Source organism: Streptopelia decaocto, assembly GCF_964273445.1.
Source record: "Streptopelia decaocto genome assembly, chromosome: 1".
In the NCBI taxonomy this organism is placed as follows: Eukaryota; Metazoa; Chordata; class Aves; order Columbiformes; family Columbidae; genus Streptopelia; species Streptopelia decaocto.
Window position 1 is genome coordinate 8,013,941 of NC_138663.1, and position 27,584 is coordinate 8,041,524.

Genomic DNA, 27,584 nt, shown 5'->3' on the forward strand with positions numbered 1-27,584 from the left:
CCCATTTCGACTCTAAGGCCGGGCTTTTCCTCTTCTCTGTCATTTTATGTGCAGCTTGGACTAAGTCTGCAAGGGAGGGCAGATCAGGCTAAGAGTCAAAGTTTGATGGTCATCCATTCTGATGAAATACTTGTCAGATAATTGGATAGTAAGATATTAACTCTTCCCTAGGACAAACCAGTTTTTGGATTTGAATTCTGGGAGGAGTGAGTGGAGAGACCGGGGTGTATGAGCAATGGATGTGGTTGGAGGATAAATAAGAAAAGGCCTCAACAATACTTTTCTGAAAGCTAATGTGGAAGAGTAAAAACCAGTCTGCCCACATATGTGCACATCCTGTGCTTCTCTGCAATGTGGAGAAATCACAAGCTCCACAAATTTGGCCCCTGCCTCCCACTTACAACCCAAGATGCTTTGAGGGAACTGAGTGCAATGTGACTGGGGCTTGTTATTTTGCCTCGAACTTTGGGTTGTGTGCTACATAAAGAGTAACAGTGCTTAGAAATCTTAAGTCTGGAGGTGTCTTTACATCGTTACCACCTCCATCTAAAGACATGAAGTGTAAAGCCAGGCTGGCACTCTAGGAGGGGCATGTTTGAGCTTTGGGTAATTCAGGAGTGGATGTTAGTCGTGGCAGCCTGAGCACAGCTCGGGTAAGTGGTGCCATTCCTGCTGAATGCTACAGGCACGAACCACAGCAAGCTCAGCTCAGGGTCCAGCAGCCCAGTGAAAGCCCTGGTAGGACAAGTTCAAAGATGGTTACGCTCCTAATCACACCAACATTTTTGTGCCATCAGTCGCAGCAGCTGACGGCAGATGTAAGAGTGCAGCCATGGCAAGAGTCAGGAGCTACGGATGGAAAGTGAATGCAGAATCAGCTGCAGAACAATAGCATTTAGCAATGTTCGACAGCTCCTCAAGGCTGCGGGATGAAGCAGCCCAGACAACAGCCATCCGGCTGTAAGTCCTGACTGAGACTGATGTGGGGACATTAGACTGTGCCTCCCCAGCCCAGCCTTCTCGCCGTTTCCAGCTTGCAATCTCTGTCTCCATTCTGCCTTGATCCTCTGCCGTTTCTCCTGCCACACATTAGTAAATGCACTTGCACTAAAATCGACGGGAGTTTGAAAACTAAAAGTAATGTGCGCTTTGGTATGCTACTAATCCACTTATTTGGATCCTCTTAGTGCTCCTCTGGGCTGCCCTGATCCTCTCTATCAGCCCACCCAGCTGCTCTGATCTGCTCTCTAAACTTCTGCCGTGGCTATATTAGCATCCCTGTCAACTTGCAGGGCTGCTGCCTCGATTCCTTCAATCCCCTCTCCCAATAAGAGTCTCTCTACTAAATTATAATCCTTGTAGCTCAGAATACTGATGCAAGCTAAAATAAATTCATGAAAAGTTGCTGTGGCTCCTACTAAGATGTTCTATTTCCCTAAATGTTTTCAAACAGTACTTACATTTCAGGCTGGAAAAATAGCTTAAGACGCATTCATAACCACCTGCCTGCTTTTCAGTTCTAAAAAAATGAAATTTCATTGCAAGATACAATGTGGTTCGGAATCTACTCACACATGCACTTTTTAAAGGCAGATTATGTGAATTTAATATCTGTGTCAGGCTGGAGACTGACAACACTCGAAAATGATGCTTTTATTCCGCAGGAAGACACATGCAGCAGCATTTTCAATAATGTGCCCCTCTGTGGATTTACCCTCAGAGATGTGTAGATATCGAAGACTCCATCACCCATTCAATCCATGACCTCTCTGCTGAGGCAGCTGATGCACCTAAATGGGTATTTTCTCAGAGATGAACACATACTGAAGGGGTCAAAATGACAACAAAGAAGTATCATCATTTAATAACAACTTCAAGAGATTTCTTGTCTGGGTTGAATGGAAGCTAATGAACTCAGAAGTGCAAGATGCTCAACCATTTATCTTCTGTATGCTTAAAAATAGAAGAAAAATAGATGTATTTATGAGCTTTTCTACCATCCAATGAGATCTATTTGGCACTGGGAGACGGGGAGTCTGTTATGTTTATTCACTTATAATTTGAATACAGCTAAAATGTCTCAAAAATGATGGTTGTGAAGTATGGACCTTGCTTTGGGGGAGGTTGAGGAGAGAGGCAATTGTATGGATCTTAAACTCAATGCACAGAATTCGAGAAACCAGTCTGCATTTGCAGGGATTAGTCCTGTTACTTCATCTTTCCCAGAAAGAGTTTGCTGCTTGGATATCTGTATTGCTGACTGATGCTGGGAGTAAATATGTTCTCCACTTAACATGGTTTGCCCTGTACTGCTGAAGTGCTAGAAAGAACATCTACAGAAATATCAACAACATAAAAAAAGCATGATCATTTTCCTGCTAGGTGTTTTCAATTCTTTAGCAGTCACAAATGGCCACTGCTGTCAAAAAAGCACCGTCTCCTTAGCGACACCTCGGGACTGATTCATTCAGGGCTCTGCTGACACAGTGCTGTAAGCTGAGTTATCAATATTGTTTCCTGAAACAACACATTTTCCTCCGATACCTCCTGTACCAGCCAGTTTGACAATAATTAGCTGTTCTTAAATGTAAAGCTTTTTAGAAGCAACAATACATTTTTACACCACCTCAGTTTTACAGATCATAAAGCTGCTGGCATAGGAATTGACCTCAGCATCCTTTAGGAAACGTAAACAATTCACCTAAATATTCCTTGATCAAAACCAGAGGATAGTTATCATTCAAACAGTTATTTCAAGCATTTTTTCTAAAAGCCACACTAGCCTTACTAACCAGTAAAATCTATATGGATGTTGCTACTTTCCAAAGTATTTTAACAGTGCACTACAATGGTCTGTCCCGGGAGACAGGAACTACAGGGGTTGACGTACCACAGGAACTAATTGAGCAATGCTTTAAAAAGACAAAACCAAATTAAAATGCAACCCACTTCTTTTACCCCTAACAATGCATGGATGTTATACACTTTTGAAGACTTATGTTTGTTAGAAATGCTGGGAAGTTTTTTTCTGCCGTTGCCTCACCTGGAGCTTTCCTTGTCTTTTCCAGTGGCTTTTGGACACCCGTGGTAGAGCGCTGGCCCCCACTTCTTCCTTGATCTTTCCTCTGTGCTACTGTTTCTGCAGTTCTGAAAGGTAAATAAGAAATAGCAAGCCTAGTGACTGGCTTAAATTCACTAAATTAAGGGGATGGGCACATCCCAAATGAAAGAATTGTGGGGAAGTGCAGTTTGCAAACCTTCGCAGAAGCACTAAGAACCTGCTTAGAAAAAAATTGTCATGCATGTGGATGTGACAAGCCAGAGATACCTGGAAACAAAGTAAATGTGGGGGCAAAGAAAGGGCAACTGGATGAGTTCATCCCTCCCAAAAAGTTAAGGATTACTTTAATAAATGAAGAAAAGAGCAAGACTGGATGTGGAGCTCCCTTTGCCAGAAGTAGACATATTTAATCATGGTGTAAAGGCAATTTTATCAAATGTCTTTTTTGTTATAGTATTTTGAAAAAGAATAAGAGGAACCATGTACTTATCTGAAAAAGGTTTGCAAGAGTGATCTGTGCCATGCGTTATGTGAAATGAGTTCTTCTGCAATCTTGGTCAGCTGTAAGGCATCAGTTCTGCCTCCTGTGCGTAAGTGAAGGCCCTGGCTGAGCTGGGATTTTCCACTGGTCTCCTATCAAATAGAAAAGTGAAACTGGATACTCATAAAGTATTCAATACAACCTGAAAAAAACTAAACATAAACCAAATACAACGAGTGCAGCCATAATCATGCTGATCAGTTTTACACTTTGGCAAATAGATGACATCTGGGTTGTTTTGAGTGAAATGGCATATTTCTGAGCTGCCTTCAATAATCTTCCTGTAAGTTGACAGTTGTCTTGCAGCAGATAAAGCTGAGCAATCACTTAATCATCAATAAATTTGAATGAAACACCTCGTGTATGTTTTAAGCTTGTATTTCTATTACTTACAAGTCTCTTACGAATGTTCCAAGATTTGGAGTAACTTGTAGATTTCCCTTTTCAGTCTTGATTTTATATGGAAAGTTGTGAAGTGAATTACTTCAAAGCAGCTTTGCGGTTAACTCTGTGGGGTTGTTCCAGAGGTCTGCGGAAACCTGGATCTAGGAAAAACACGGGTAACGCTATTGCTTCCAGACCCCAGCTCAGTTGCAGTGAACTCTCGAGACTCTGCAAGTGGTTTTGGGAAAGCTTAACAGCCTGGCTAGAGCCCTGGCAGCAAATATAACATTTATTAATCACATGTGAGACAGAATAGGCAACTATCATGGTATCAAACAAGCAATATTGCCCTGAAAAGCAAAACAGAAGCAGTAGAAAACAGTCAAGCTAAGGATTTATAGCCATGATCTAATTGAGTCTAATGAGTGGAGTAACACCATATATAATGATACTTTGAAATACAGCTTGGAAGAGCACCCATTTCACGTATTAAAAATATCTTATGCACTGATGCCATCAAAAAGATCATTGCATGGATGAGGGGACAGCACAGGGAAGGAATTGTCCATTTTCATAATGCATTGCTAAGCAGTTTCCACAGTCTAAGGGCTCCTTGGAGCAGGGGAGACTTGGAGAAATCCTCCTGTGGTGCACAGGAGCTGTTTCCACAGCATGGTCCAAGGAGCAGAGCTCAAAGCGTGATCTGTCATGTGCACCATGAGTTTGTCCGGCAAGAGATGCTCCAGATCTGCTCCCTACAACCAAGTAGCCTGTGTGAATGGAAACAAAGGATGAGAGATCCATCACGAAGCAGGCAGGGACTGTAACGAATTTCCAGCGTTGATATACCCTGGGGAAGATGTTGTGAGAAACAGAGAAGCTTTGAACAGAGTCCAGCCGAGACCTGACACAACCATCTCGACAATTCAGAAAATGTTGCCCTGAGCACAAGGCAAAGAGGGTTCAGATTTGCCATCCTGGAAATCAGAGAGCAAGCTGGAGTGGATCTCCTCATAAGTCATCAGTGCAACAACTTATTATACATCAGAAGATTTTCTGACCTCTTCAAAAAGAGAAATATCGAGAAGATGGATGACACCAAATATTTTTTCCCCCTTTCCTTCTTCAGGGAGATACTAGTGAATGCCCTCAGAACAACATAGCCAACATACAGACATATTTGCATGCATACAGCAAGTCTTTTGGGAGGGCTTGTACTTTGTAGGTTGCACGTCTCTTCCACAGGACAACTCTCTTGATCACAGCAGGGATTTACATTACAGGGTGATTTGATTTGGAGGCAAGAAGAGCACAGAACCAGGAGCACCGAAGAAGAGCACCCAATCAGTCGTGGAAGGTTGTGTCATCGTTAGTGAACTTTTAGACATCTTTTAGAGGCCCAGCATTAATTTCAAACCTATGTTTTACCAACATGTAGTGTTCAGCTTTCCTTGTCCATTATACCCCTCCCTGACACCTCACTGGTTTGTTTCGATTTTTATAAACCAGTAGAATTTTGGTCTAAGGTGTCACCTCACAGTAACTGCGTCATTCTTGAGAATACTGTGTGTGAGTGGCTTTCCTCCTTTGTTTTGTAACCTCTCTAACTGAGATATAATGTCAAACTGGAGCAGGAAGTGAAGCAAGGTCTAAGGTTATGTCTACACTACAGTTAATCGAGGGGGGCAGCTGGCACTCAGACACAAATATCTGGATTCATTTGCCATAAAGTCCACTACAGAATGTTCCTACAGCCTCACAATTTGTGCCCTTAGCCAAGTGTGGGCACATCCTCCCAGGCCTCTCTACTGAGACCTTGTTGGATCCTTTCTTTGCCAGTTGTGAAATAATTTCCTTTTAGAAGAACTACAAAAAAGCGTAGGAGGACTGTTCCTGCTTCCTTGTTGCAAAGCAATTGTGTTCGAGCCTGAGGTAAAGCAGGGCATGATTTCTAAATATTTCTAAATCCCTCCAGCCTGGGTTTAAACAATACCTGTAAAACAACGGGCTATATTCTGCAAGAAAGAACACACGACTCAGATTATCTAACCTGGGTGAAAAGCCGGTTGTGGCCTCCAAAATAGGTACTGGAGTGATGTAGCTTACAATGGGGAAAGGCAAAAAAATAATCTAGGGAGACCTAAAGGTGAAAAAAGCCTGGCAGAGCCATAGTGTGAGGCTGGAGGAGACAGAAGTGTTGCCAACAGCCACCCTGCTCCTGTTAATAACAAAACAGAGGAGACATTCACCCATTGTTTGGTGGCCTTTGTTTCCAGCAAAGGTGTAATCTTGATGAATTTCAGCATAGTGACAGTTCACTGTTCTTACCCACATTTCAAAGCGTTTTCTGGACCTCTTGCACGTTACAAGCCACAAGATGGAAATCGCTGTACAAAACCAGCTAAATAAGCAAAATAAGATTTCTTCATTTCATTATCTCTGTCACACATGCTGGTGACAAGGACTAAAGCTAAAAAAGGCAGTAGATATACTCCTAGGATATACACATTTGGTAGCTCGGTCCCTACAAGCTACATGAGTCCTCTCGGTCTGAAGGCAGCAGGAACCAACATCACAGTGAGTTTCCAGCACATTGTCTCAGGTGCACAGACAGTGCAGGGGACACGGAACACAAACCTTTCTCATCTCTTGAGTGATTTTTAATACCAGTACCTGGGGAAGGAGCCGGGTACTTGTGAGTGCCTTGCAATTGTACCCTACACTTTTGCTGGTGTTGTTTCACCTGAGGGCACCCTGGAGCCAGTGAAACAGTTCTGATTTCCCTTGGGGTGTTGCTAAGAGTGGTGTTAGGCTGGTGGCAGGGTGACGGCCCCACTGGGAGCAGCTGGGATCACAGCCACCCTCCCCTGGGGCAGCCACCAGCTTGTGTGGCCCGGCCCATGGGCACCTTGGGGCAGTGACCAGCTCCACAGAATCAGAGAATCATTTTGGTTGAAAAGACCCTTAAGATCAAGTCCAACTGTTAACCTAGCTCTGTCATCACTAAATCATGTCCTAAGAACCTAATTTATACATCTTTTAAACCCCTCCAGGGATGGTGACTCCACCACTTCCCTGGGCAGCCTGTTCCAATGCCTGACAACCCTTTCTGTGAAAAAATGTTTCCTAATATCCAATCTGAACATTCCTTGGTGCAACTTGAGGCCATTTCCTCTCATCTTATCCCCTGTTAATGGGGAGAAGAGACCAACACCCCTCTCACTCCAAGCTCCTTTCAGGCAGTTCAGATACCAGAAGGTCTCCCCTCAGCTCCTGTTCTCCAGCTGAACCCCCCAGGTCCCTCAGCCGCTCCCATCACACTTGTGCTCCAGACCCTTCCCCAGCTCCGTTCCCTTCTCTCAACTCGCTCCAGCACCCCATGGTCTTTCCTGTAGTGAGGGGCCCAAAACTGAACACAGGATTCAAGGTCTGGCCTCACCGGTGCCCAGGACAGAGGGACAGTCACTGCCCTGGTCCTGCTGGCCACACTATTCCTGACAGGCCAGGATGCTGGTGGCCTTTTTGTCCACCTGGGCACATGCTGGCTCATGTTCATGATCAACACCCCCAGATCCTTGACAGGACAAGGGGTAATGGTTTTTAAACTAGAAGAGGGGAGATTCAAGTTAGACACAAGGAAGAAATGTTTTACACTGATGGTGGTGAAACACTGTCCCAGGTTGCCCAGAGAGGTGGTGGATGAACCATCCCTGGAGACATCCCAGGCCAGGCTGGATGGGGCCCTGAGCAACCTGATCTGGGTGAAGATGTCCCTGCTCATGGCAGGGGTGGCGCTGGATGGCCTTTGAAGGTCCCTTCAACACAAACTGTCCTATGATTCTATGACCGTTTTCGGCCAGGCCACTGAGGCCCCGCAGCTGCCCCTGTGCACACACCAGCCCCCCCGGCGCTCCTTCCACCCACCAGGGGGCGCTGTGGGCGTTGAGGGGCCCCGCGTCCCGGTTCTCGGCGAGGGGTCTCCCGGAAGTGACGCTATTGTTTTTGCTGCAGCACTTCCGGCGGCGGTAGTCGGTCAGCCATGGACATCCTGAAGCGGGAGATCAGCCGGAAGCGGCAGCAGCTGGAGGAGAAGGAGCTGGTGGGGGTGAGGGCGGGCGGGACGGGGCCAGGAGCCGCCCGGTGTGAGGGGAACGGTCTGAGGGGGAGGCTCGGGGCGGGGTGAGGCGGGAGCGGCCCGGGATGGGGCCAGGAAGAGGAAATGAAGCGGCCTGGGCCGGGGTGAGGGTGTCAGAGCGGCCTTGGGAGGGGTTGGGAGCGGCTCGGCATGAGGTTTGGGAGGGTCAGGAGAGGCCCGGGAGGGGGTTTGGGGAAGAGGAGCCGGGTTGGCCCGGGAAGGGGGGAGCCAGGAGGAGTTTGGGGCTGGACGCTCAGGGGATGGTGGCGCAGCTGGGCCTCAGGGCCTCGCCGTGTGTCTCTGCCTTTGGGAGCTGGTTTAGGTAGTTATTTTAGGCACTGAGAGATGAGGAAAACCCGAACTACCTTTGGTGAATGCTGTGTGGATCCCTTCCCATTGTGGGGATCCCTTCCCCCCGTGCAGATCCCTTCCCCCCGTGCAGATCCCTTCCCCCCGTGCAGATCCCTTCCCCCCGTGCAGATCCCTTCCCCCCGTGCAGATCCCTTCCCCCCGTGCAGATCCCTTCCCCCCGTGCAGATCATTTCCCCCCGTGCAGATCATTTCCCCCCGTGCAGATCCCTTCTCTCTGAGTGGATCCCCTCCCCCTGTGCAGATCCCTTTCCTTCGTGAGCTTTAAAACACCCCAGGAGAGCAGGGCGCTTGTGTGGGTGTCTGAGTTTTGGTTGTGGCTGAAGTCAGGAGCTGTGATCAGAGGCTGTTGTAGGTCAGGCAGGCAAAGTATGAAGAAAGAAGTTAGTAGTTTATATTAATAAAAAGAAATATTTGGGGTGACCACCGTTACCAGCTGCTGTGTGTCTGGAAGATCTTTTTGAACATGTTTCTACATTGAATGCGCTAAGCAAGTTTACAAAACACTCTCTACAAAGGTGATTTTTTTCCATCTCCTTGACTTAGTGTAAAATGACATTTTTTATACTGTTTATTTAAACAACTTTACTGTGCTCCAACCCAGGCCCTGTCATGCACATCTGAAGTGAAACTTTACACTAACGAATACTGTGGCCTTATGGGACAAAGGATGTTTTTTTCCTAAGCTCTGGTGAACACATTGTACTTTGATGCCTGCTTGTGCAGATGGGCTGCAAAATCACTCTGTGCTGCTCATTTCCAGAGGTGCTTCCAACTAGTTCCCTTTACATGACAATGTAGCCACCTCTCTGAAAGGATGTAGCTGAATTCGCTGTATCAAGTAAGGAAGTTGCAACCATTTTTGCCCAAGTACATGAAGCTGTGAACTGTTAACAGTTCTCCTCTCTTTTAGGGAAATAAGAAGTATTTCAAACGCAGCGAGTTAGCTAAAAAAGAAGAGGAGGCCTACTTTCAGAGATGCGGCTACAAGGTATGGTAATTGTTCTTCCAGGAATTTATATGTTTGCTTTGAAGTCTAAATTTTATTATCAACAGTATAAATGTTGTTACTGATTATTGTTGTTCTTTGTTCAATCTGTTAATGTGATACATTAGCCTGTAAGTGAGAAGCCACCTGGAGAGGTATGAGTTTCCAAACCCATTTTCAATGCAGGAAGAGATATGCATGATATACAGCTACTTAAGTTTGTGTTATGGTTTGGCTTTTATTTATTTTATTTATTTTTTTGTGAAAAGCATGAAGTGGCTTGGGATCAAAGCTTGTCTTCCTTTCTTTCTTTTTAAATTGTGCTGTTAGGCATGAACACTGGGTCTGATGTAGCCACCTTCCCCCACCCGTTACTGGGAAAAAAATGGATACATTTGGATAATTTTATCCATTCAGATGATTTTCACAATCTGGTCAAAATGTCCCAAAAGAAATCAGTATAGCATGGGCTCATATTAAAAAGATCTACCAAGTTTCATACTTTATATATTTTATTTTGGCTTTGGCCATCAACCATCCAGCATTGAAAGAGTGCAACAACAGCATTTATCTTCTTGCTGGCAAATTATGAGAAAACAATTGGTAACCTTGAGTGCATTTTGCAACAAATGAGTGATCTGGAAGGCTTTATCTGCCTGGAAATGGTGTCAGGGCAATAGTTTACGGAAATGGAAAGAATGTTGTTTTGTTTTACAAGCGTGTGTGTCTGCCTGCCTGCCTGATCGTACGTGTTTGCGAGGGGGGACGTGCTCCCGCGGGGACGACAGAAGCTCGTAATCGCGTTTGGAGTTACTGGGCATAAATAGGAGCTTTGTTTTCAGTTGAACTTTACCCAGTCAGTGACTTATTCTGAAACCTTGATCTGTTTGTGGAATATTTGAACATCGATACCAAAACGATTCTCAGAATGCACAGCATATAGTAATGAGAAAGCATTCTGTGAATCCAATCGCTCTTACAAGTGGAAATGACTACACGATGCTTTTTGAGCATTGGCTTGAATTCTTCAGAACCTCATGTGGTGATTAAAATGGGTTCATCTGTGCTGCTGCAGCACCAGTTTTGGTTTGCAATGTAACCCTGAAAATGGTTTTAAAATAAGTTGCTTCATTAAATTTAGTGCCTTTTTAGAGCCTCCCAGATTTCTGCATTTGGCCTTTGCTGCATTCATAAGATTTAGAATACAGACTGATTTCTTTTTTAATTCAGGTGCTTTTTTGCTTTGCTTAGATGTAATCAGTTGTAATAATTTGATTTGCTTGAAAAATAAAGCACTGAAACAAAAATAACTGTGGTAAAGATATCACTTGTAACTTGTGGAGTCCAGCTGACAGAACGGATCAAATCTTTTCCCCCAATGCTGCTGTCTCTTTATGATTTCAAGAGTGTTTGTAAGTTAAAATTTGTACGTATCCTTCTGCCATGGGAGTGTATTTCTTTATATGTATATTTACACAGTTATTCCATATTTTCTGTCCCTTGTCAATTCCCCCTTTCCTGCATTGATGGAAGTTTTCTTTTTCCCTTCCCTTTACATGTTAAACGTTGATTTGATTATCTTTCCCCTGCTTGTTTCAAACACTTGTGGTCGTAGAGTTGATTTCTGTGTGTGCTAATACAGCACTGAATGTAGATTTGTGGCTGAATCGTGTAGCTGCAGCCACAGGGGTGGGTCCTGACACCCATGTGGTGTCATACTGACATGGGAGGGCAAGACTGGCACATTGGCCTGAAAGAATAGAAAAGCTTCTTTATAAAATCTGTATATTCATCAAACTGACCAGCCAGAATACAGACTGGACATGACAATGCCTGCGCATGGAGAATGTGAGAGGGTGCTGTAGGATTAAGTGGAGCATTTCCCTTTTAGCAAGAATGGAAAGGAAATAAATTCTAATAAGGAATCTAGGTAAAAACAAGATGTAAGTACTGGAAATTTTTCCTTATTGTAGGAATGTTACCTGTAGCAATCTGCTCGTGCTGTCAGAAGTGTCACATTTGGGCTTCTAAAGGGAACTGTAGTTACATGACTGCTGTCTCGAAGTTACTTTGATCAAAGAGTTGTTTTGCATTATTAAAATATTGATTAATAAAGGAAAGCTCTGTTTGATTCGGGAGCCTTCTTTTAGATTAAGAGGAGCTGTTAATGAGATTCCCCTCCCTGTGAGGAGTTGGAGGTACCTTTTGATTTTAACCCACAAGAAACTGTGGCAAGCTTGAGAGAAAGATGTGTTACCTTCAACAACATCTCTCAAAACCCGGTAGAAACCATGGATCACTGGTAATTGTACTCAGCTCACTGAAGCTGGAGGTAGTAAGTATTTTAAGCTGAAAGTGCCACCAAAATAGCAGCCCCACTCTCTCCCTGCCCTTGGGATTTCATTTCTGCCCCTGTGCCTGTGCATGTGCTACGCCTGGTGAGCTGGGTGAAGAGGTCACACTAAGTGGGCTGGGAAGAGTCCATTTCTTTATGTTTGCCAGGGGATTTTGTATTTGAATCATAGCAATGCAAACACTTTTGTATGGGTAAGGAGGAGAGGGCAGGAATCAACAGGCAGAGGGTGGATTTGCTATTTTTGGCACCTTCCTGCTAAAGTGATTGCCCAACTTCAGCAGTTGTCCTTTGCATTTGCTGATGGGGACAGACTTTTTAGCAGGGCCTCTTGCGATGGGACAAGGGGTGATGGTTTTAAACTAAAAGAGGGGAGATTTGGGCTGGACATGAGGAAGAAATTTTGTACAATGAGGATGTTAAAACCCTGGCCCAGGTTGTCTAGAGAGGTGGTGGATGCCCCATCCCTGGAGACATCCCAGGCCAGGCTGGACGGGGCTCTGAGCAACCTGATCTGGGTGAAGATGTCCCTGCTCATGGCAGGGGTGGCACTGGATGAGCTTTGAAGGTTCCTTCCAACCCAAACTAATCTATGATTGTATTCCATGATTCTGTGATTCCTGCAACTTGCAGAAGTGTTAGTTAAATATTGATATTCTGTGAAATTCAATTATGGACAATAGAAACTATGAAACTAAAGGTTTCTATGGTCATATTAAAATCCGTCTTCCAGAGTTCTGTATCTTTACATTGCTATCAATATATGGGTTTATTTCCATCAGCACATTAGTAACTGTGTCTGTGGAATGTAGGTACAGCAGCAAGAAGAGGAGGAGCAACCACTGACTTCTTCAAATCCAGTGCTGGAACTGGAACTGGCAGAAGAAAAGTTACCGATGACCCTTTCCAGGCAGGAGGTAAAATCAGTCACCATCAACAGACTACTTGAGTTTACAGCAAATGCATCTGAAATTTCTTGTTAGGGCCGCTTTTTCTAGTCAAGTGTACGTTTTATGGCAGTTTGTATAAAATAATAAGCCTCCATTGTTACAGTCAACAATGATCATCTTCACTCACTAAGGATCTGCTGTCCAGTTGAGCGCACAGGGAGGCAGAGATGGGTAGAGCCTGTTGTTATATGGGTTTGCACAGATGCACTATGACAATTTACAGCTCTTTCAGATCACTTCTAAAACAGTACCCTGAGTATCAGTATTATCCTTTGATAGTACTGAAGAGGGCATGCTGGTTTTTTCCAAGATTTTTCTCCCAGCGTCTTTTCTTTGTAGCTCATTGGTCTGAACCCGAATTTAGAAACTTAAGTTTTAGAAGTTCACCTTGATTTCTAGAAGAAAAGGTCCTGAAGCCAGAGCAGCTGGTGTGTTCTTTGTCCTTTCTAAGGATAAAAATACCTGTGTGAATGCGAGTGCACAAACAGATCTATACCCCAAAGCAGAAGAGAAGCAGGAAGCTCAGAAGTACAGAATAATTTCTAATTTTGGAAATACTGAAATTTACAGCTGAGATAATCTGAGGATGCCACACATCCCCTTCATTTTGCAAGATACTTGCTATTTTTTACAGGAGTATATGACAGGCTGTTGGTTTCATGTTTGGTTTGAGGTTTGGTCTGTGTGACGTGCGATGTCTTGCTGCTATTGATCTACTTGGGTCCGTGTGTTGGTCGAGGTTGATGTGTTGCCGCTCTCTATCCACCCTTCATTTTGTGATATATTTGCAAGTCAAATGCTTGCCAACATACAGCAAGATACTTGAAGAAACAAATTAATGCCTCGATTCGTATATTTTCTTGTTGTCCAACCTGTCTATTGATACAACAGAGTGGTGGCATGAAAGGAAGTGCAAACCCTTCTCTTGATCACCAAAGTATTGCATGGTGATTCATAGATCTGTACGCCTGTTGCTTCACACACTAGATGAATAACAGTGAGTATAAAGAGATTTAGAAGCGTGAGATAAGGAATCAGGAGAATTAAGTTCTGTTTTTGGCTGTGACTCTGCAAATCAGCTGAGGGGGGATATTACACCTCTGTTTTATCTAAAGTTATTATCCTATTAGATTGTAGGAATTAATATTTGCCAGATGCTTAAGGATGAGAGTTTTCAGCAAATGAGTCTTGCAGATGTGCTGGGACAACCTGCAGCCAGGTTAGGGAGAGTATTTCTGTTGCCCTAGACAAGTAGGTAGGTGAGATTTCCTTTGTGATTTTCAAAACAGTTTTTAAGCTCTGCCAGAGGGATGATTTTTGTGTCTTTGTTCAAACAAGTCAGAGCAGGAAGAAGTCAGGATACACCAAGCCGCTTAGAGTTTTACGCAAAATTTAGATTGGTAATATTTGGAATGACCTTTCACTGAAATACCGTGGGAATCTTATATTTAGATTGTAAAGTGTCTGGAACATTTTTCCACTACTTAAAATATTGCCATTTCCTCTCCAGTCCAGCTCAGCTTGTTATTCTAAGCAAAGTAAATAAATCTGTCATTCTGGATTTTATTTTGCTTCCTTTTACAAGTTTGCGCAAGGGAATGCTTTGATTCTTTTCAGGTTATCAGGAGGTTACGAGAAAGGGGTGAGCCGATCCGACTGTTTGGAGAAACAGATTATGATGCATTTCAACGGCTGAGGAAGATTGAAATTCTTGCGCCTGAAGTGAACAAGGTAAGACTGGCTGGCTATTAGTTACTTATTTGTAGTGGGATAACCAGTGAGGAATTCTCTAAGAGTTACAGAAAATCAGTTTTAGTAACTGTTAATTTTCAGGAGGGAGGGGCAGTACAGAGCAATTTATTGCCTGAGAAGTTATGTTAAATGTCATTGTTTTGTCCACAATTACAATTCCTTATGCCTGATAGTTCAACCTTAGGCCTGTTTCAGTTGAAAAAGGAATCTCCAGGTGGCAGGAATATCCCAGCTTGGGTTGTTACCTGCTTTTTAACCAGCAGAGAAGAGTCATTTACTGTTAAAACTAGCCTGTGTTTGTGATTATATGCATTTCTGAGAAGGTAAGTAAGAGGAGGATTGCATCCTGTCTTTCTGGTATTTAGATGTTTTTTTCAAATCCCTCGATTCCAGAGCTATAACATCTTAGGCAATCTTCTTGTTCTCCTTTCTTCCCTTTAAAGGAGCTATCCATTAAAAAAAATTACTATAAGGTATATCATAATTAACTGATTAATTCCTCTTAAGAATTGATCAGTTAAGTGAGGAGACGCAATCGGGCTTTGTTTTGCGTTCGCTGTCAACCAAATTTGCAACCCAGCTAAGAGAGTGACAATTTGGATTTTCAGCCCTAATTTGTAGCAAAGTGAGTTGTTTGAAATGTCTTTGCTGGGGCTGCACAGAAAAGTCTGTTCATGTTCAAGTCTTAATAAAAAGAAACAGATCTAAAGGCTTGAAAAAAAAAATCTGCTAATAAAAGCTTCCCTTGCAGGGACATGGATGACAGTGGCAGGAGTATTAGGAAATAGTGAGCTCATAAATAGGTTTGTGCTGGATTTTTGTGTTATGTGTTTCAGTCACTCCTGTTGCTGTGTATTGCTTAGAATGTGGATAGTCACGGTAACCACTTTGTGGTTCAGACATTGCTAGACTGCTAAATGATTAATAGAAACGCTCCAGACAGTCACGTATGATGATGGAAGAGGGGAAATAACTGTGCCTGTGTATTCCCAGTGGAGTGGCTGAATTTATCTTAGGGTAAGAAATGTCACACTCCTTTATGGAGCTCTATATTTTGTCTCAAGATAAAAATGCAGGTCCTCAAACTGTGACTAAGCTGAGTTTCTTGTTCTATTTAAAAGCAGCTCTTAACTATAGCATCACTTTGAAATCATGTATGTAATCTTTCTTTGTTTATCACCTATTCTACAGTAGGGGGTTTTAAACAATTGGTATAAAATATTTTAGAATGTTCAAATCATTGATAATAAGGGGAAGACGTAAGTGTTGTATGTGATATTACTGAAGGAGTGTTTTTTACCTTATTTACAGCTTTTTTTAGGGCAGATGTGATGGCTTGTAAAGCTGATGGTGGCTAGGGTCTGTTTTCTGTTTGGGGGTGGTTCAGCACAGTGCTTGGAGAAAATATCTTGACAAAACTCCTAATCATTGATTGTCCTCCATGCTTTTCTGGTGAAAATGTGGTAAAAAGTCTTTTTCATAGATCTGAACGTTGCAGAAGTTCATGCACCTGATTCTTGTGAAGTGCTGAAGCAATCCAGAAACTGTCCTTTGAATTCAGTTCAAATTCAGACAACAAAGCTAAACCCTTATGCATGTTTTTACAGAATGGGGCTTTTCATAAACAGAAGTTGGACGCTCACAGTGACAGTACTGAACTGCCTTTATTTATTTGAGGGTGTTTCTTTTCAAATTAGTCATTTCTTGTCTTTTCCAGGGCCTGAGAAATGACCTGAAGGCTGCTTTGGATAAGATTGACCAGCAGTATCTGAATGAAATTGTAGGCGGCCAAGAAGCAGGAGATGATGACTCACAGAATGACTTGAAAGTCCATGAGGAGAACACTACTATTGAAGAACTAGAAGTACGTGATGGGTAGATTTTAATTAAGGATTTTTAGACGTACTATATTATTGTGAGAAAGCTTCAGGACTGTTTAGACAAAGTTACCTTGTTTTCAACGTCATCTGACTTTGGCATTCTGAAGTATCGTGTTAGGAAATTCAGGTTTCTAAGCCTTGAGTGCCTACAGTAGACATGTGAAAACTCAAGTGATCTTTGTACAACACCTCATGAAAAAAGGGATAGGAGTTACTTGCAAGGAAAGTTGATCCACTTAGGATCGCCTCTGCAGAGGGTTTTGGAAGTGGATTTTAATAAGAATATAGCACCTGGTCATAATTTCTAAAGCCTTTCAATGAGTATATGAGAGGGTAATGGGCTTAGTACCAGACTCTGAAAAACAGACAACACAGAAAGATTGTTTGATATAAAAACACTCAGGACAAAGAGGAAGTGGAAGTCAGAAGTAGGCAGATCACAGAAAATACAAGAAATACAGTGACAGTGTGTCCCAGAAAGTTCATTGCAGATGACTACTGTGTTCTGAAAGAAAACCACGGTATTTGTGTGAGTGGAGACTGAGTGCCATGAAATGCATTCAGCACCTGGTGTTTCAGGGTAATGTTTTGAAAAGCTCATTAACTAGACCTGAAGACTTTTACCCTTCATCTTCAAAACTCTTTGCAGAAGTTATTCTTCATCTCATCCTTCCAAAAATCTGATTTATAACTGAAAGCTCAAATGAGAACATTATTATAAGGAGATAGTCTTTGGCTTTTTTCTTAGGGTACCAGGGGTTGTGGTATAAAATACCTGCAGTACCAGAATGGATAGCAGTTGTAATGGGGCTGCACTTACCAATCTGTTAGTTAGTTTTCAAAATAGTCCCATTTTGGGGCAGTTGCCATGGAAATAATCCTTTTCTGAAAAGTTTGTAAACACTGTAATCTTAATTTTATGCTACTTAAACTGCACTCCCTTGAGCATAAAGGCTTCTACTGAATTTGGTTCTAAATCTGGGAGATCTTTTTTAACCAGACTCACTTTGGTAATGTGAGGACAATGGAAACATTATCAGTGCATCTATATCTACTGGAAGATGTTTCTAAAAATGCTGTATTAACAGTTTTGAGGTTTTGGCAGAAAGCTGAAGTATTGGAGCATACTGGTTTGGGGTTTGTGTGTTTGTTTGGGGGTTTTTGGAGTTGTTCCCTGAATTTCACAGTTACAATTCAATGAAGTGGTAAAAAGCCCCAGTACATTGAAGAATTGAAATAGCTTAACAAATAATTAGGTTAATTGATGGCTTTGGGGATCTCAAAAATGCAGCGCGCCCACAGTTCCCCTTAATACACTCCTGTGAGACAGCTGCTAATTATGCTAATAATTTAGTAGTTAGTGAATGAAAAATTCCTGTTGCATTGACTTGTCAGAAATAATCCTATTGGCTTTTTGACTTAAATGTTTTTAATAGATTAATGAATGTCAGTCGCATCTATAGCTGTTTTATTCCATTTATTACAGTTCACGGTGCAGTGAATTGTGCTCTGCTCTGGTGGTGCCAACAAACCTCTGAACAACGTAGAAATAATTGCCTTTTTTTTCCTGTTCTAGGCTTTGGGAGAATCCTTAGGACGGGGTGATGATCACTATGATATGGACATCATAACAAAGTTCTTGAAGGTAATAAACTCTAGTAGGTGAATTATTCTGTAGCTATGTCATTTTTTACTATTATGCAGATACATTTTGTGAAAAGAAGGGAGGGTTTCAGCTGCTGGAGAGAAAACCTCGCACATTATGCATAAGATGTGGGTTTTTAAAAGATCCTTGGCACTCCACAGCCTTAATATCAATAGTGACTTCTGTTAGACCTGGAGAAGAGCTGTTGGGAGAGCAGCATTCTTCAAAATCTGGCCCTACTTTTCCAAAAAAAATAAATATAGTATGATGATTGAGGCAGTTGTATGTAGTTGCTTCCATGTACTACTGTGGCATTAAAAACTTCTGAGGAATCCCTGCCTCCCTTCCCTAGGATCAGTGCAAGCTGAAATGAAACTTCACCCGGTCCCGTTATGTGAAATAAGAGAATTTTAAAGGAAGTCCAGTGGATTTGCTGGGGAAATGGGTTTGCGTGGATGGTAGAAAATTGTTTCCTGGCAAGAAGCCGCTATTGGCTCTCGTTTTGGTCAGATGGTCCCTGTGTAACTGTTGTGATAGTCAGAAGTCACAGCAAGAGTTGAAGCTTTCGTTTGTGTGTATCAGATACATTGACATTTTAATATAATAGTTGGAGCTGGGCAGCCAGACAAAGCTCAAAAAACGTTTTCCAGGTGGACAGAAGGAACATTTGGCATGTTTGCTGTCTGGTGGGTTGAATTTTCACTCTGATCTTTACTGTTCCTTAGGCTCCTTCTCAAAAGTTATCCTGAAACATGAGCATTCTACTGAGATTTCGGTTCTTTTACGTACCCTTCCTCCTCCCAGCGCTGATACTGACACTGTTGTTCCCTTGTACATGCCTTTTTATACACACTCCTCCCTCCCTTCCTCACATGTTTTTATGATAGGAGGGTTGTTCATATCCCTCCAAAAGAAGCTTCTTGCCTTTTTAATTCAGATTTCTCCAAAAACCTCATTTTTGCCATGGTGGGTTAAACCAATATTCCCATCTGCTTTCCGCAAGTGTCACTAGATGGCACCATGACATCAGTGTGCTTGTTCCTCCTGCAGTTTCTTCTTGGAGTTTGGGCAAAGGAGCTGAATGCCAGAGAAGACTACGTGAAACGGGGGGTGCAGGGGAAGCTGAACAGCGCCACGCAAAAGCAGACGGAATCGTACCTGAGGCCGCTCTTCAGAAAACTTCGGAAAAGGGTGAATCGCTTTTCAATGTCACTACCCTGTACGACTTATTTTAGCTTCTGCTTTCAAAGTACCCCATGGTTCGTGCCCTCTCCTGAGGTAATGTTGCCTTTGCTGAAGAAGAACTGAGTTGGTCAGAGTTTCTGTGTCTAGAGGCCGGGACTCCCAGCTCTGACCTTTTTATTCTGCCCACTGCTTCTCCAGGTGTTGCTTTACGCAACACCTGTTCTCTGGGTTGCAAACATGATAGAGAATTGGGATTGTATTTTGCGCTTTGCCGCTAGTGCGAGGTGTCGCCACTTAACCAGCGAGGTGACGGGGGTGTTTGTCCCGCTCTGCTCTGCGCTGGTGCTGCCTCACCTGGAGCACTGTGTGCAGGTCTGGGCGCCACACGGTAAAAGAGATAAAAAGCTGCTAGAGAGTGTCCAGAAGAGGCTATGAAGTTGCTGAAGGGTTTGGAGGTGAAGCTGTATGAGGAGCAGCTAAAGTCACTCAGTTTGTTCAGCCCGGAGAAGAGGAGACTGAGGGGAGACCTCATGGCAGCTACAGCTTCATCACAAGGGAGGAGGAGGGGCAGGCACTGAGCTCTTCTCTCTGGTGACAGATGACAGAACCCGAGGGAATGGCAGGAAGATGTGCCAGGGGAGGTTTAGGTTGGACATTAGGAAAAGGTTCTTCACCCAGAGGGTGCTGAACACTGGAACAGGCTCCCCAGGGAGGTGTCACGGCCCCAAGCCTGACAGTGTTCAAGAAGAGACTGGACAACGTCCTCAGACACATGGTGTGAACTGTGGGGTTGTCCTGTGCAGGGACAGGAGTTGGGTCCCTTCACTTGTGGGTCGCTTCCAACTCAGCACAATCTATGATTCTAACCTCTCGCTTCAGATCCTTCATCTAATAACAAAGATGTTTTCCTTTGTTGAAGTCCTCAAGCTCGGGTAGGTGCTAAACGTTGTATAAATACTGAGTAGGATGATTTTCCTGAGCTGCTGTTCTGAAGTAAAGATATCGTTTTTTTTATTTTCCCTTCTCCTGTAGACACTTCCTGCAGACATCAAAGAATCAATAACAGATATTATTAAATTCATGTTGCAAAGAGAATATGTGAAGGTAAGTTTGTTTGTATTCTTCTGGCATGTTCAGGCTGTCTGGTTCTAATCGATTTAGTTTATTACTTCAACATTTTGCATTTTGAAGATAACTAGCTGGAAATACAACATATATTCAAACAAAATGACAAAATGGCTATTACAGGTTAAGCTCCAGGTAGCGTTTGATCCACAGCCTGTCAGAAGATCTTTTGAGGTTGGTGAAACTGCAGAGCTTTGCAAACACAAAGAGGATTTTTCTCAGAGATGGCTATATTAAGTTGCAGAGTAATCCTATATGGGAAACCCGATATTGTAAGGTTAAATGAAGGTATTGAATTTATAGTAATAGGGTGTTGATTAATTAATTAGGAATTAATTGAAGCAAACTGAGTTATTGACTATGAGACACTGGCCCTTTCTTTGGCTATGCTCACGTAAGCCGACCTGGTGAGGTTGAAGTAAGTTAATGAAAAGGTTTTTGGGCAAAATTTGCTTACTGGAGGAGGCAGGAGGACTTTGGCACACAAGATCAAAGGCAGTGCTGGGTTTTGTTGGTTGCTGCTTTCAGAAGAGGAACTCAGCTACCAATTGCATTTGCTTAAGCAGCTTGTGTATGCAGAGGAAATTGAGAAGTGTTTTGCCTTTAAATTTCTAGTATTTCTTATTATTCTTGTGAGGAGTTGGGATAATTTGTCAAGCAAGCAAGCAGACTCGCTTTTGTTATTGAAAAAAGACCTATATGGCCTAAGGCAAGTTTAATCCAAATCATTTGATTCTAGAACTAAAATTGTGGGATGTACGATAGTGGGCTTTTGTTTTGGGGCTTTTATTTTCTTTCAGTCATCACTATTATGCTGAAATTCCCCTTTTGATGCCTTCCCACGTGGTGCATCTGGCCGTGCCAAAATGCTCTGTGTTCTGATGCCCTTTCTGTTTTGCTAATTGTGCCTGCGCTGTGTTCCTCCAGGCGAACGACGCTTACCTTCAGATGGCCATTGGCAACGCGCCCTGGCCTATCGGTGTCACCATGGTGGGCATCCACGCTCGAACGGGTCGTGAAAAGATTTTCTCCAAGCATGTAGCCCACGTTCTCAATGACGAAACTCAGAGGAAATATATTCAGGTAACAAATTTCAAACAAATTTCCTTTTGAAGTTAGGGGATGTTTGAGAAATAATGGTTTTATAGTTAAAGGTGATGTGGTAAAAAGATGCTAGAAATGGACAGTTGCCTTAATTTGGGTCAAGCATAACACCTGTTTAATAGATGGCTCATTCTGGACCTGAAGGCTGTTCAGTGCTGGGCTGGGAGTGGAGTTTAATGGATTTTTCTGTATCTTAACTATTGTGATGCTGTATGAACACCAAAGTAGCTGTGAAGGCGTGCTTTGTTCTGAGTTCCTTTGCTGCTTAACTCATAGTTCTAGCATCATGCATGGAATTTCACAAAATCACAGAACAGTTGGGGTTGGGAGGGACCTCTGGAGATCATCCAGTCCAACCCACCTGATAAAGCAGGTTCACCAGAGCAGATCACACAGGAATGTGTCCAGGTGGGTTTGAATGTCTCCAGAGAAGGAGACTCCACAACCTCTCTGGGCAGCCTGGTCCAGGGCTCTGGCACCTCAAAGGAAAGGAGTTTCTCCTCATATTCAGATGGAACCTCCTGTGCTTCAGTCTGTGCCCGTTGCCCCTCATCCCATCGCTGGACACCACTGAAAAGAGTCTGGTCCATCCTCTTGACACCCACCCTTGAGATATTTATAAACATTGATGAGATCCCCTCTCAGCTTCTCTTCTCCAGCTGAACAGACCCAGCTCTCTCAGTCTCTTCTCATAAAAAAGATGCTCCAGACCCCTCATCATCTTTGTGGCTTTCTGCTGGACTCCCTCCAGTAATTCCTTGTCCTTCTTAAAGTGGGGAGCCCAGAAGTGGACACACAACTCCAGATGTGGCCTCATCAGGCCAGAGTAGAGGGGGAGAAACAACCTCCCTGGACCTGCTGGTCACACTTTTCCTAATGCACCTCAGGTACTATCGGCCTTCTTGGCCACAAGGCCACGCTGTTGACTCATGGCCAACCTGTTGTTGACCAGGACTCCCAGGTCCTTCTCTGCAGAGCTGCTTTCCAGCAGGTCGACCCCAACCTGTAATGGTGCCTGGGGTTATTCCCCAGGTATAGGACCCTACACTTGCCCTAGTTAAACCTCGTTAGGTACTTCCCTGCCCAATCCTCCAGCCTGTCCAGGTCTCACTGGATGGCAGCACAGCCTTCTGGTGTGTCAGCCCTTCCTCCCAGTTTGTATCATCAACAAACTTGCTGAGGGTGCACTCAGTCTCTTCATCCAGGTCATTGATGAACAGGTTGAACAGGACTGGACCTAATACTGACCCCTGAGAAACCCCACTGACTACAGGCCTCCAACCACGCTCTGCACCATTGATCACACCCTCTGAGCTCTGCCATCCAGACACTTGCAGATGGCTTGCAAAATGCAACTTCCCCAGCTACCGTGAGGCTCTTTGTACTGTGGCTACACGTATAACCTTTAGTTTCTCTTTAACTATAGTTTTTAACTGAGAAAATATCGTTGTGAAGTCAGAGGAAGCTCCAGACACAGAGCCAATAAATTAAATGCGACCAGTTCTTTTGCAAGGTGAAAACCGGCGTGTGGATTATGCATCTTCAGAGGCAGGCTCCTGTTAGTGTAATAGTTAATGGATGAAATAATTAATGGATGAAATAACTTATGTTAAACTAAATAGTTTTGTTTTTATTCTATGTTAAAAGAAGGATTTAGACTCTGAAGGAAGATTGTTGTTGGCCTCAGCATGGCCACAATGCTGCTTCTCCAATTTTGGTGGATAATTTGTCAACTGTGTCCATTTACCACCCTTCGAGCAGAAAGATCTCTACTCTGTAGTGTCGCCTGATCTCTCTTAACATACCTTGTGGAAGATACGACGTATGTGAAGGGCCCAGTTTGCCCTTTTGGGGTTACGGTTAGGGCCTTGGGGTTAGGGGTTAGGGTTAGGTTAGGGTTAGTCAAGGAAATCTTTGTCTTCTTCTTCTCACTTTGAATTTCATATCTGTCCTTCTGAATTACACAACTTACCAAAGCACCAAGACAAAGTTTGGCTTTAAACACGTGTGTTCTCCACATTGGTCTTAAACACCAAGTCTTGTTTAACTAGTCTGATTCAAACTGGAGCATGAAATATTTATTAATATTTATTAATAACCTAATGAAATTTAACAAGGGAAAGTGTAGAGTCCTGCATCTGGGTGGGAACAACCCCAGGTTCCAGTACAGGTTGGGAAATTACATATTAGAGAGCAGCGTAGGGGAAAGGGACCTGGGGGTCCTGGTGGACAACAGGATGACCATGAGCCAGCACTGTGCCCTTGTGGCCAGGAAGGCCAATGGCATCCTGGGGTGGATTACAAGGGGGGTGGTTAGTAGACCGAGAGAGGTCCTCCTTCCCTTCTACTCCGCCCTGGTGAGACCACACCTGGAATATTGTGTCCAGTTCTGGGCCCCTCAGTTCCAGAAGGACAGGGAACTGCTGGAGAGGGTCCAGCGCAGGGCAACAAAGATGATTTAGGGAGTGGAGCATCTCCCTTATGAAGAAAGGCTGAGGGAGCTGGGTCTCTTTAGTTTGGAGAAGAGGAGACTAAGGGGGGACCTTATTAATGTTTATAAATATATAAAGGGTGAGTGCCACGAGGATGGGGCCAGGCTCTTCTCGGTGGCAAACAATGATAGGACAAGGGGTAATGGGATCAAGCTGGAACACAAGAGGTTCCACTTAAATTTGAGAAAAAACTTCTTCTCAGTGAGGGTGACAGACACTGGAACAGGCTGCCCAGGGAGGTTGTGGAGTCTCCTTCTCTGGAGACATTCAAAACCTGCCTGGACATGTTCCTGTGCGACCTCACCTAGGCGTTCCTGCTCCAGCAGGGGCATTGGACTAGATGATCTTTTGAGGTCCCTTCCAATCCCAAACATACTGTGATACTGTGTGATACTGTGATATTTATTATCTGTGCTCCCAGCAGTTACATCAAGCAAACGTGTTTCTGATTTACAACAGACCTGGGATCGCAGCATCCCACAAAGGACTCGTTATGGTGCTAGGACGTGTTTTCCGGAGTTGCCTGGATCGAAGGGACCAAAGCTCCTCTGTTGAATCATTTTCCCTCAGCGAGGAACCGTCTTCCACGATGAGTGTCTAATGACAGGGACACGACTCTGCCATCCTGGAGTACGATGTCACTGCCACATAATGCTACCACCACTGCAGTTTTCTTTCTTCTTTGTTAGACTTTTCTGCATAACTTGAAAGAAAATAATCATAGGGTCTTCATGGTGTTGGTTTTTGGCAGTCGATGCCTCGAAGGAACTGAAAAGTCCACATTCTGCTCTTCTCAGTTACTCATTCGATTTGCCTCCACGGTGCAGGCCAGGCTGACACCGCTCCTCCAGAGTCGTTGTTCCTTTCTTCTCGTAGCTGTGAAGCCTGTTTTGATGTTGTAAATCACTTTTTGCTCTGTAGAATTACTTTTCATATTCAGGTTTCTTTTCCGTATCTTTTCTTGTTCATAGTACTATTTTCTCCTCCAGTGGCAAAAAGGGATTAAAGCATCACTGTGATCCTCACTGCGAATCTGTCGTGAGGGACTGAATCTGTGGTCTTTTCAGTTATGCCACAGACTCCTCTAATATTGGAAATAACTTCACATTTTCCAAGCAGAAAGGTTGATAAAAACTGGAAAAACAACCAACTAAAAAAACCCAAAATAGCAGCTGTTTGTCTTGAGTGATTCCTGTTAAGCTTAAAAATACTGTAGGCTGTTAAGTTTGCTTGACAGCTGCGGTTTTATTACAGAATTGTCCTTGTTTTGTTAATTCCCAGGGGTTGAAGAGGCTCATGACCATTTGCCAGAAGCACTTCCCAACAGACCCGTCGAAATGTGTGGAGTACAACGCGTTGTGAGGCTCCGCCGCCTCCCCCGCATGCCTCAGATTTTCATCTTCCAAGTCCCAGCGAGGAGCAAAGAGCTGGAGTTTGTGCTTTAACACCAACAGGACCCTGGGCTGGGCTTTGCGAAAAGCACAAAGCAGCAGATTTCTCCACAGCTTCCTTTTTACAAGCCCCTTTTATTTAGATTGCTGTTTCAATCTGTGCTTTCCACTGAACACATCCAATATACAGCAGTAGGTTGGTTTGTTTGGTTTTTTATTTTTTAAGGGGTTATGACCAGGACAATGACCAGGGGACAGTGAACACGACTTTTGCTTTTATTTCAATTTATTATTCAGGCAACCGTATAGACTGAACAGTTTCCCATATCTTAGAGCTTTAGGTGAGACTTAACCCCACAAGAAGTGTGTTTGGAGCCTTTTTGGCTGCTTTCCCGTTGGAGACCGATGTGGGGAGCTGATTAGAAGCTGTTGAATCTGAATCTTGGTTATTTCTGTAAATATGAAGACTTTCATGGCTAATCTTTCATGTGGTATTTATCAGGAGGGCAAAAAAGAAAGAAGTTTATATATTTCTCAGCTGAAAAATACAACCAGCCTCAGTGCAAAGAGGTTTTGATCTTGAATACATCTGATTCGGCTTTTTTTTCTGGTAATGACATGTTTAATGTAAACCTTCTGGGCTTGGGGGAAGTAATCTTATGGCTCTTGAGGCTTTCAAATCCCATTTTTCTACATCTGGAGAAAATTTCGGTCTGCTGGGCATTGCAGAGAAAATAATTAGGACCTCCCATGACCACGTACAGTATTTCTAGCAGCCGCAAATCGTTACCATTGCGCGTCTTGACTGGGAATGGTGAAGAAACTCATGGAAATGCCGACGTCTCATTCTGCACAAACAGTGAAATATTGGGGCTTTGTTCGTGGTCCTTACCTCGACTGAAAATGTGGAGCCGGAACTGGTCACTGAAGGCGTCATCATCTCGCATGGGTATTTACAATGGGGAGTTTGGAGGAGCTTCTTGAGGAGCTTCAGGTTCTTCTGGAGCCTCGTTGCATTCTCAAGGGCCTCTTTGGACTCGGGAGTTTTTCAGTCTGGAGCGTCTGACCCCAGAGAAAATGTCAAGAGCTTAAACAGTTTAGAAGTAATAAAAATGAGGCTGACGAGACCTAATCAGAGCTCGGGAGGGGCCTTTGGGGAATAGAGGGGGATTTGTGGGGAGAAGCTGGGCAGATGGCAAGAGCACGGAAGAGTTTCATTAACGGTGGTGTCTGGTGATGTTTTTTTTGCAGTGCTCCATACAGATATTTGGAGGCATTATTACAACAGGAAACATTTATCACACCACAGCTTTATCCCTCTCCCCGCCCAGATGATTTCCTGAGCTGTTTCTAAGTCTTCGTCTTGACCTTAGTTTTGAACTCTTTAAATAATTGAGGGACAATATTGTCCCTCGTTTGGAAGAGCTATAATTTCCCTGGAAAGCGCAGCAAGTGAGCAGCCAGGGGGTGGTTTAAGGAGCTTCATAACATCTGCTGGAGAGGGAACTGGATTCCTTGGGGCATCTGTAATAGTATTAGATAGATGTATGTATTTTTTCCCTCCTGCTTTAGAGCTAATTATCGAGGAGCATTTTAATGGCACCCTGAGCACTGGTCCGAGTGGGGATGCGCCTCCCGTCGGGATGTGAATTTGGCGTTGGAATGTTTCATTCCGCTCAGGTTTTAAAGGATGTAATTTAAGCGACGTGCCTCGTTGCTGACAGTCCCTGAAATACGGCTGCGCTCGCTTGAACGAATCCCATGACGGAAGAACTTTATCCCTTTGCAATTCGTGGAATGGCGCTGCACGGGAACCAAGGAGCGGAGCAGGACTTTCTCACGGCATCTCCGTGTAAGAGTTTCCAGCCGTCCGGCACGTGAGAGCCGCTTCATCCTCGGGGGCTGCGGGGGGGACACACGGCAGCTGCTTTTCATCATCGGTTGGAGGCTCTTTGCAGCTGGATGGCCCCAAATTGCAGCTACCAGACCATGATCAAATAGTTAATAATGCCTTTTAGCCAAAAAAAAATCCCAAACCCACCCAAGTCTAGTTTAGGGACGAGTGGGTGTGGTGCAGCTGTCGCTGCTCCACAGCTTTTGTGGGGAGGGTACGTTACACTTGAGCAATTTAGACTTTTTCCCTCTGGGCTTCTCCAGATGTTTATTTCTGATAATTCTCACATTAGGCGGAAATAACTTGGCTGAATCCAAAGATTCTCGCCTTAGGAT

General features: G+C 43.7%; 1 protein-coding gene across 2 annotated transcripts; it reads left to right on the forward strand.

Moving 5' to 3' along the window:
- Window positions 1-7,999: 7,999 nt before the first annotated feature.
- PRPF18 (pre-mRNA processing factor 18) lies at window positions 8,000-25,943 on the forward strand. Of its 2 annotated transcripts, XM_082043081.1 has the most exons (11): window positions 8,000-8,091; window positions 9,404-9,481; window positions 9,607-9,633; window positions 12,644-12,748; window positions 14,399-14,512; window positions 16,251-16,397; window positions 17,990-18,058; window positions 19,109-19,249; window positions 20,276-20,347; window positions 21,296-21,451; window positions 25,246-25,943. In XM_082043081.1, exons 1-11 carry the CDS (start codon window positions 8,026-8,028, stop codon window positions 25,324-25,326), a joined length of 1,056 nt encoding a protein of 351 aa, XP_081899207.1. In that variant the 5' UTR covers window positions 8,000-8,025; the 3' UTR covers window positions 25,327-25,943. The 2 variants fall into 2 exon arrangements, with proteins under 2 accessions (XP_081899207.1, XP_081899208.1); XM_082043082.1 differs by lacking the exon at window positions 9,607-9,633.
- Window positions 25,944-27,584: the final 1,641 nt, after the last annotated feature.

What these genes read in the sequence shown, in the direction of transcription:
- PRPF18 (XM_082043081.1), top strand. Translation starts at nt 8,026, where the DNA reads ATGGACATCCTGAAGCGGGAGATCAGCCGGAAGCGGCAGCAGCTGGAG. An exon ending in AGGAGAAGGAGCTGGTGGGG is followed by an intron (nt 8,092 to 9,403) that starts GTGAGGGCGGGC and finishes CCTCTCTTTTAG; the next exon opens with GGAAATAAGAAGTATTTCAA. An exon ending in GTGAGAAGCCACCTGGAGAG is followed by an intron (nt 9,634 to 12,643) that starts GTATGAGTTTCC and finishes TGTGGAATGTAG; the next exon opens with GTACAGCAGCAAGAAGAGGA.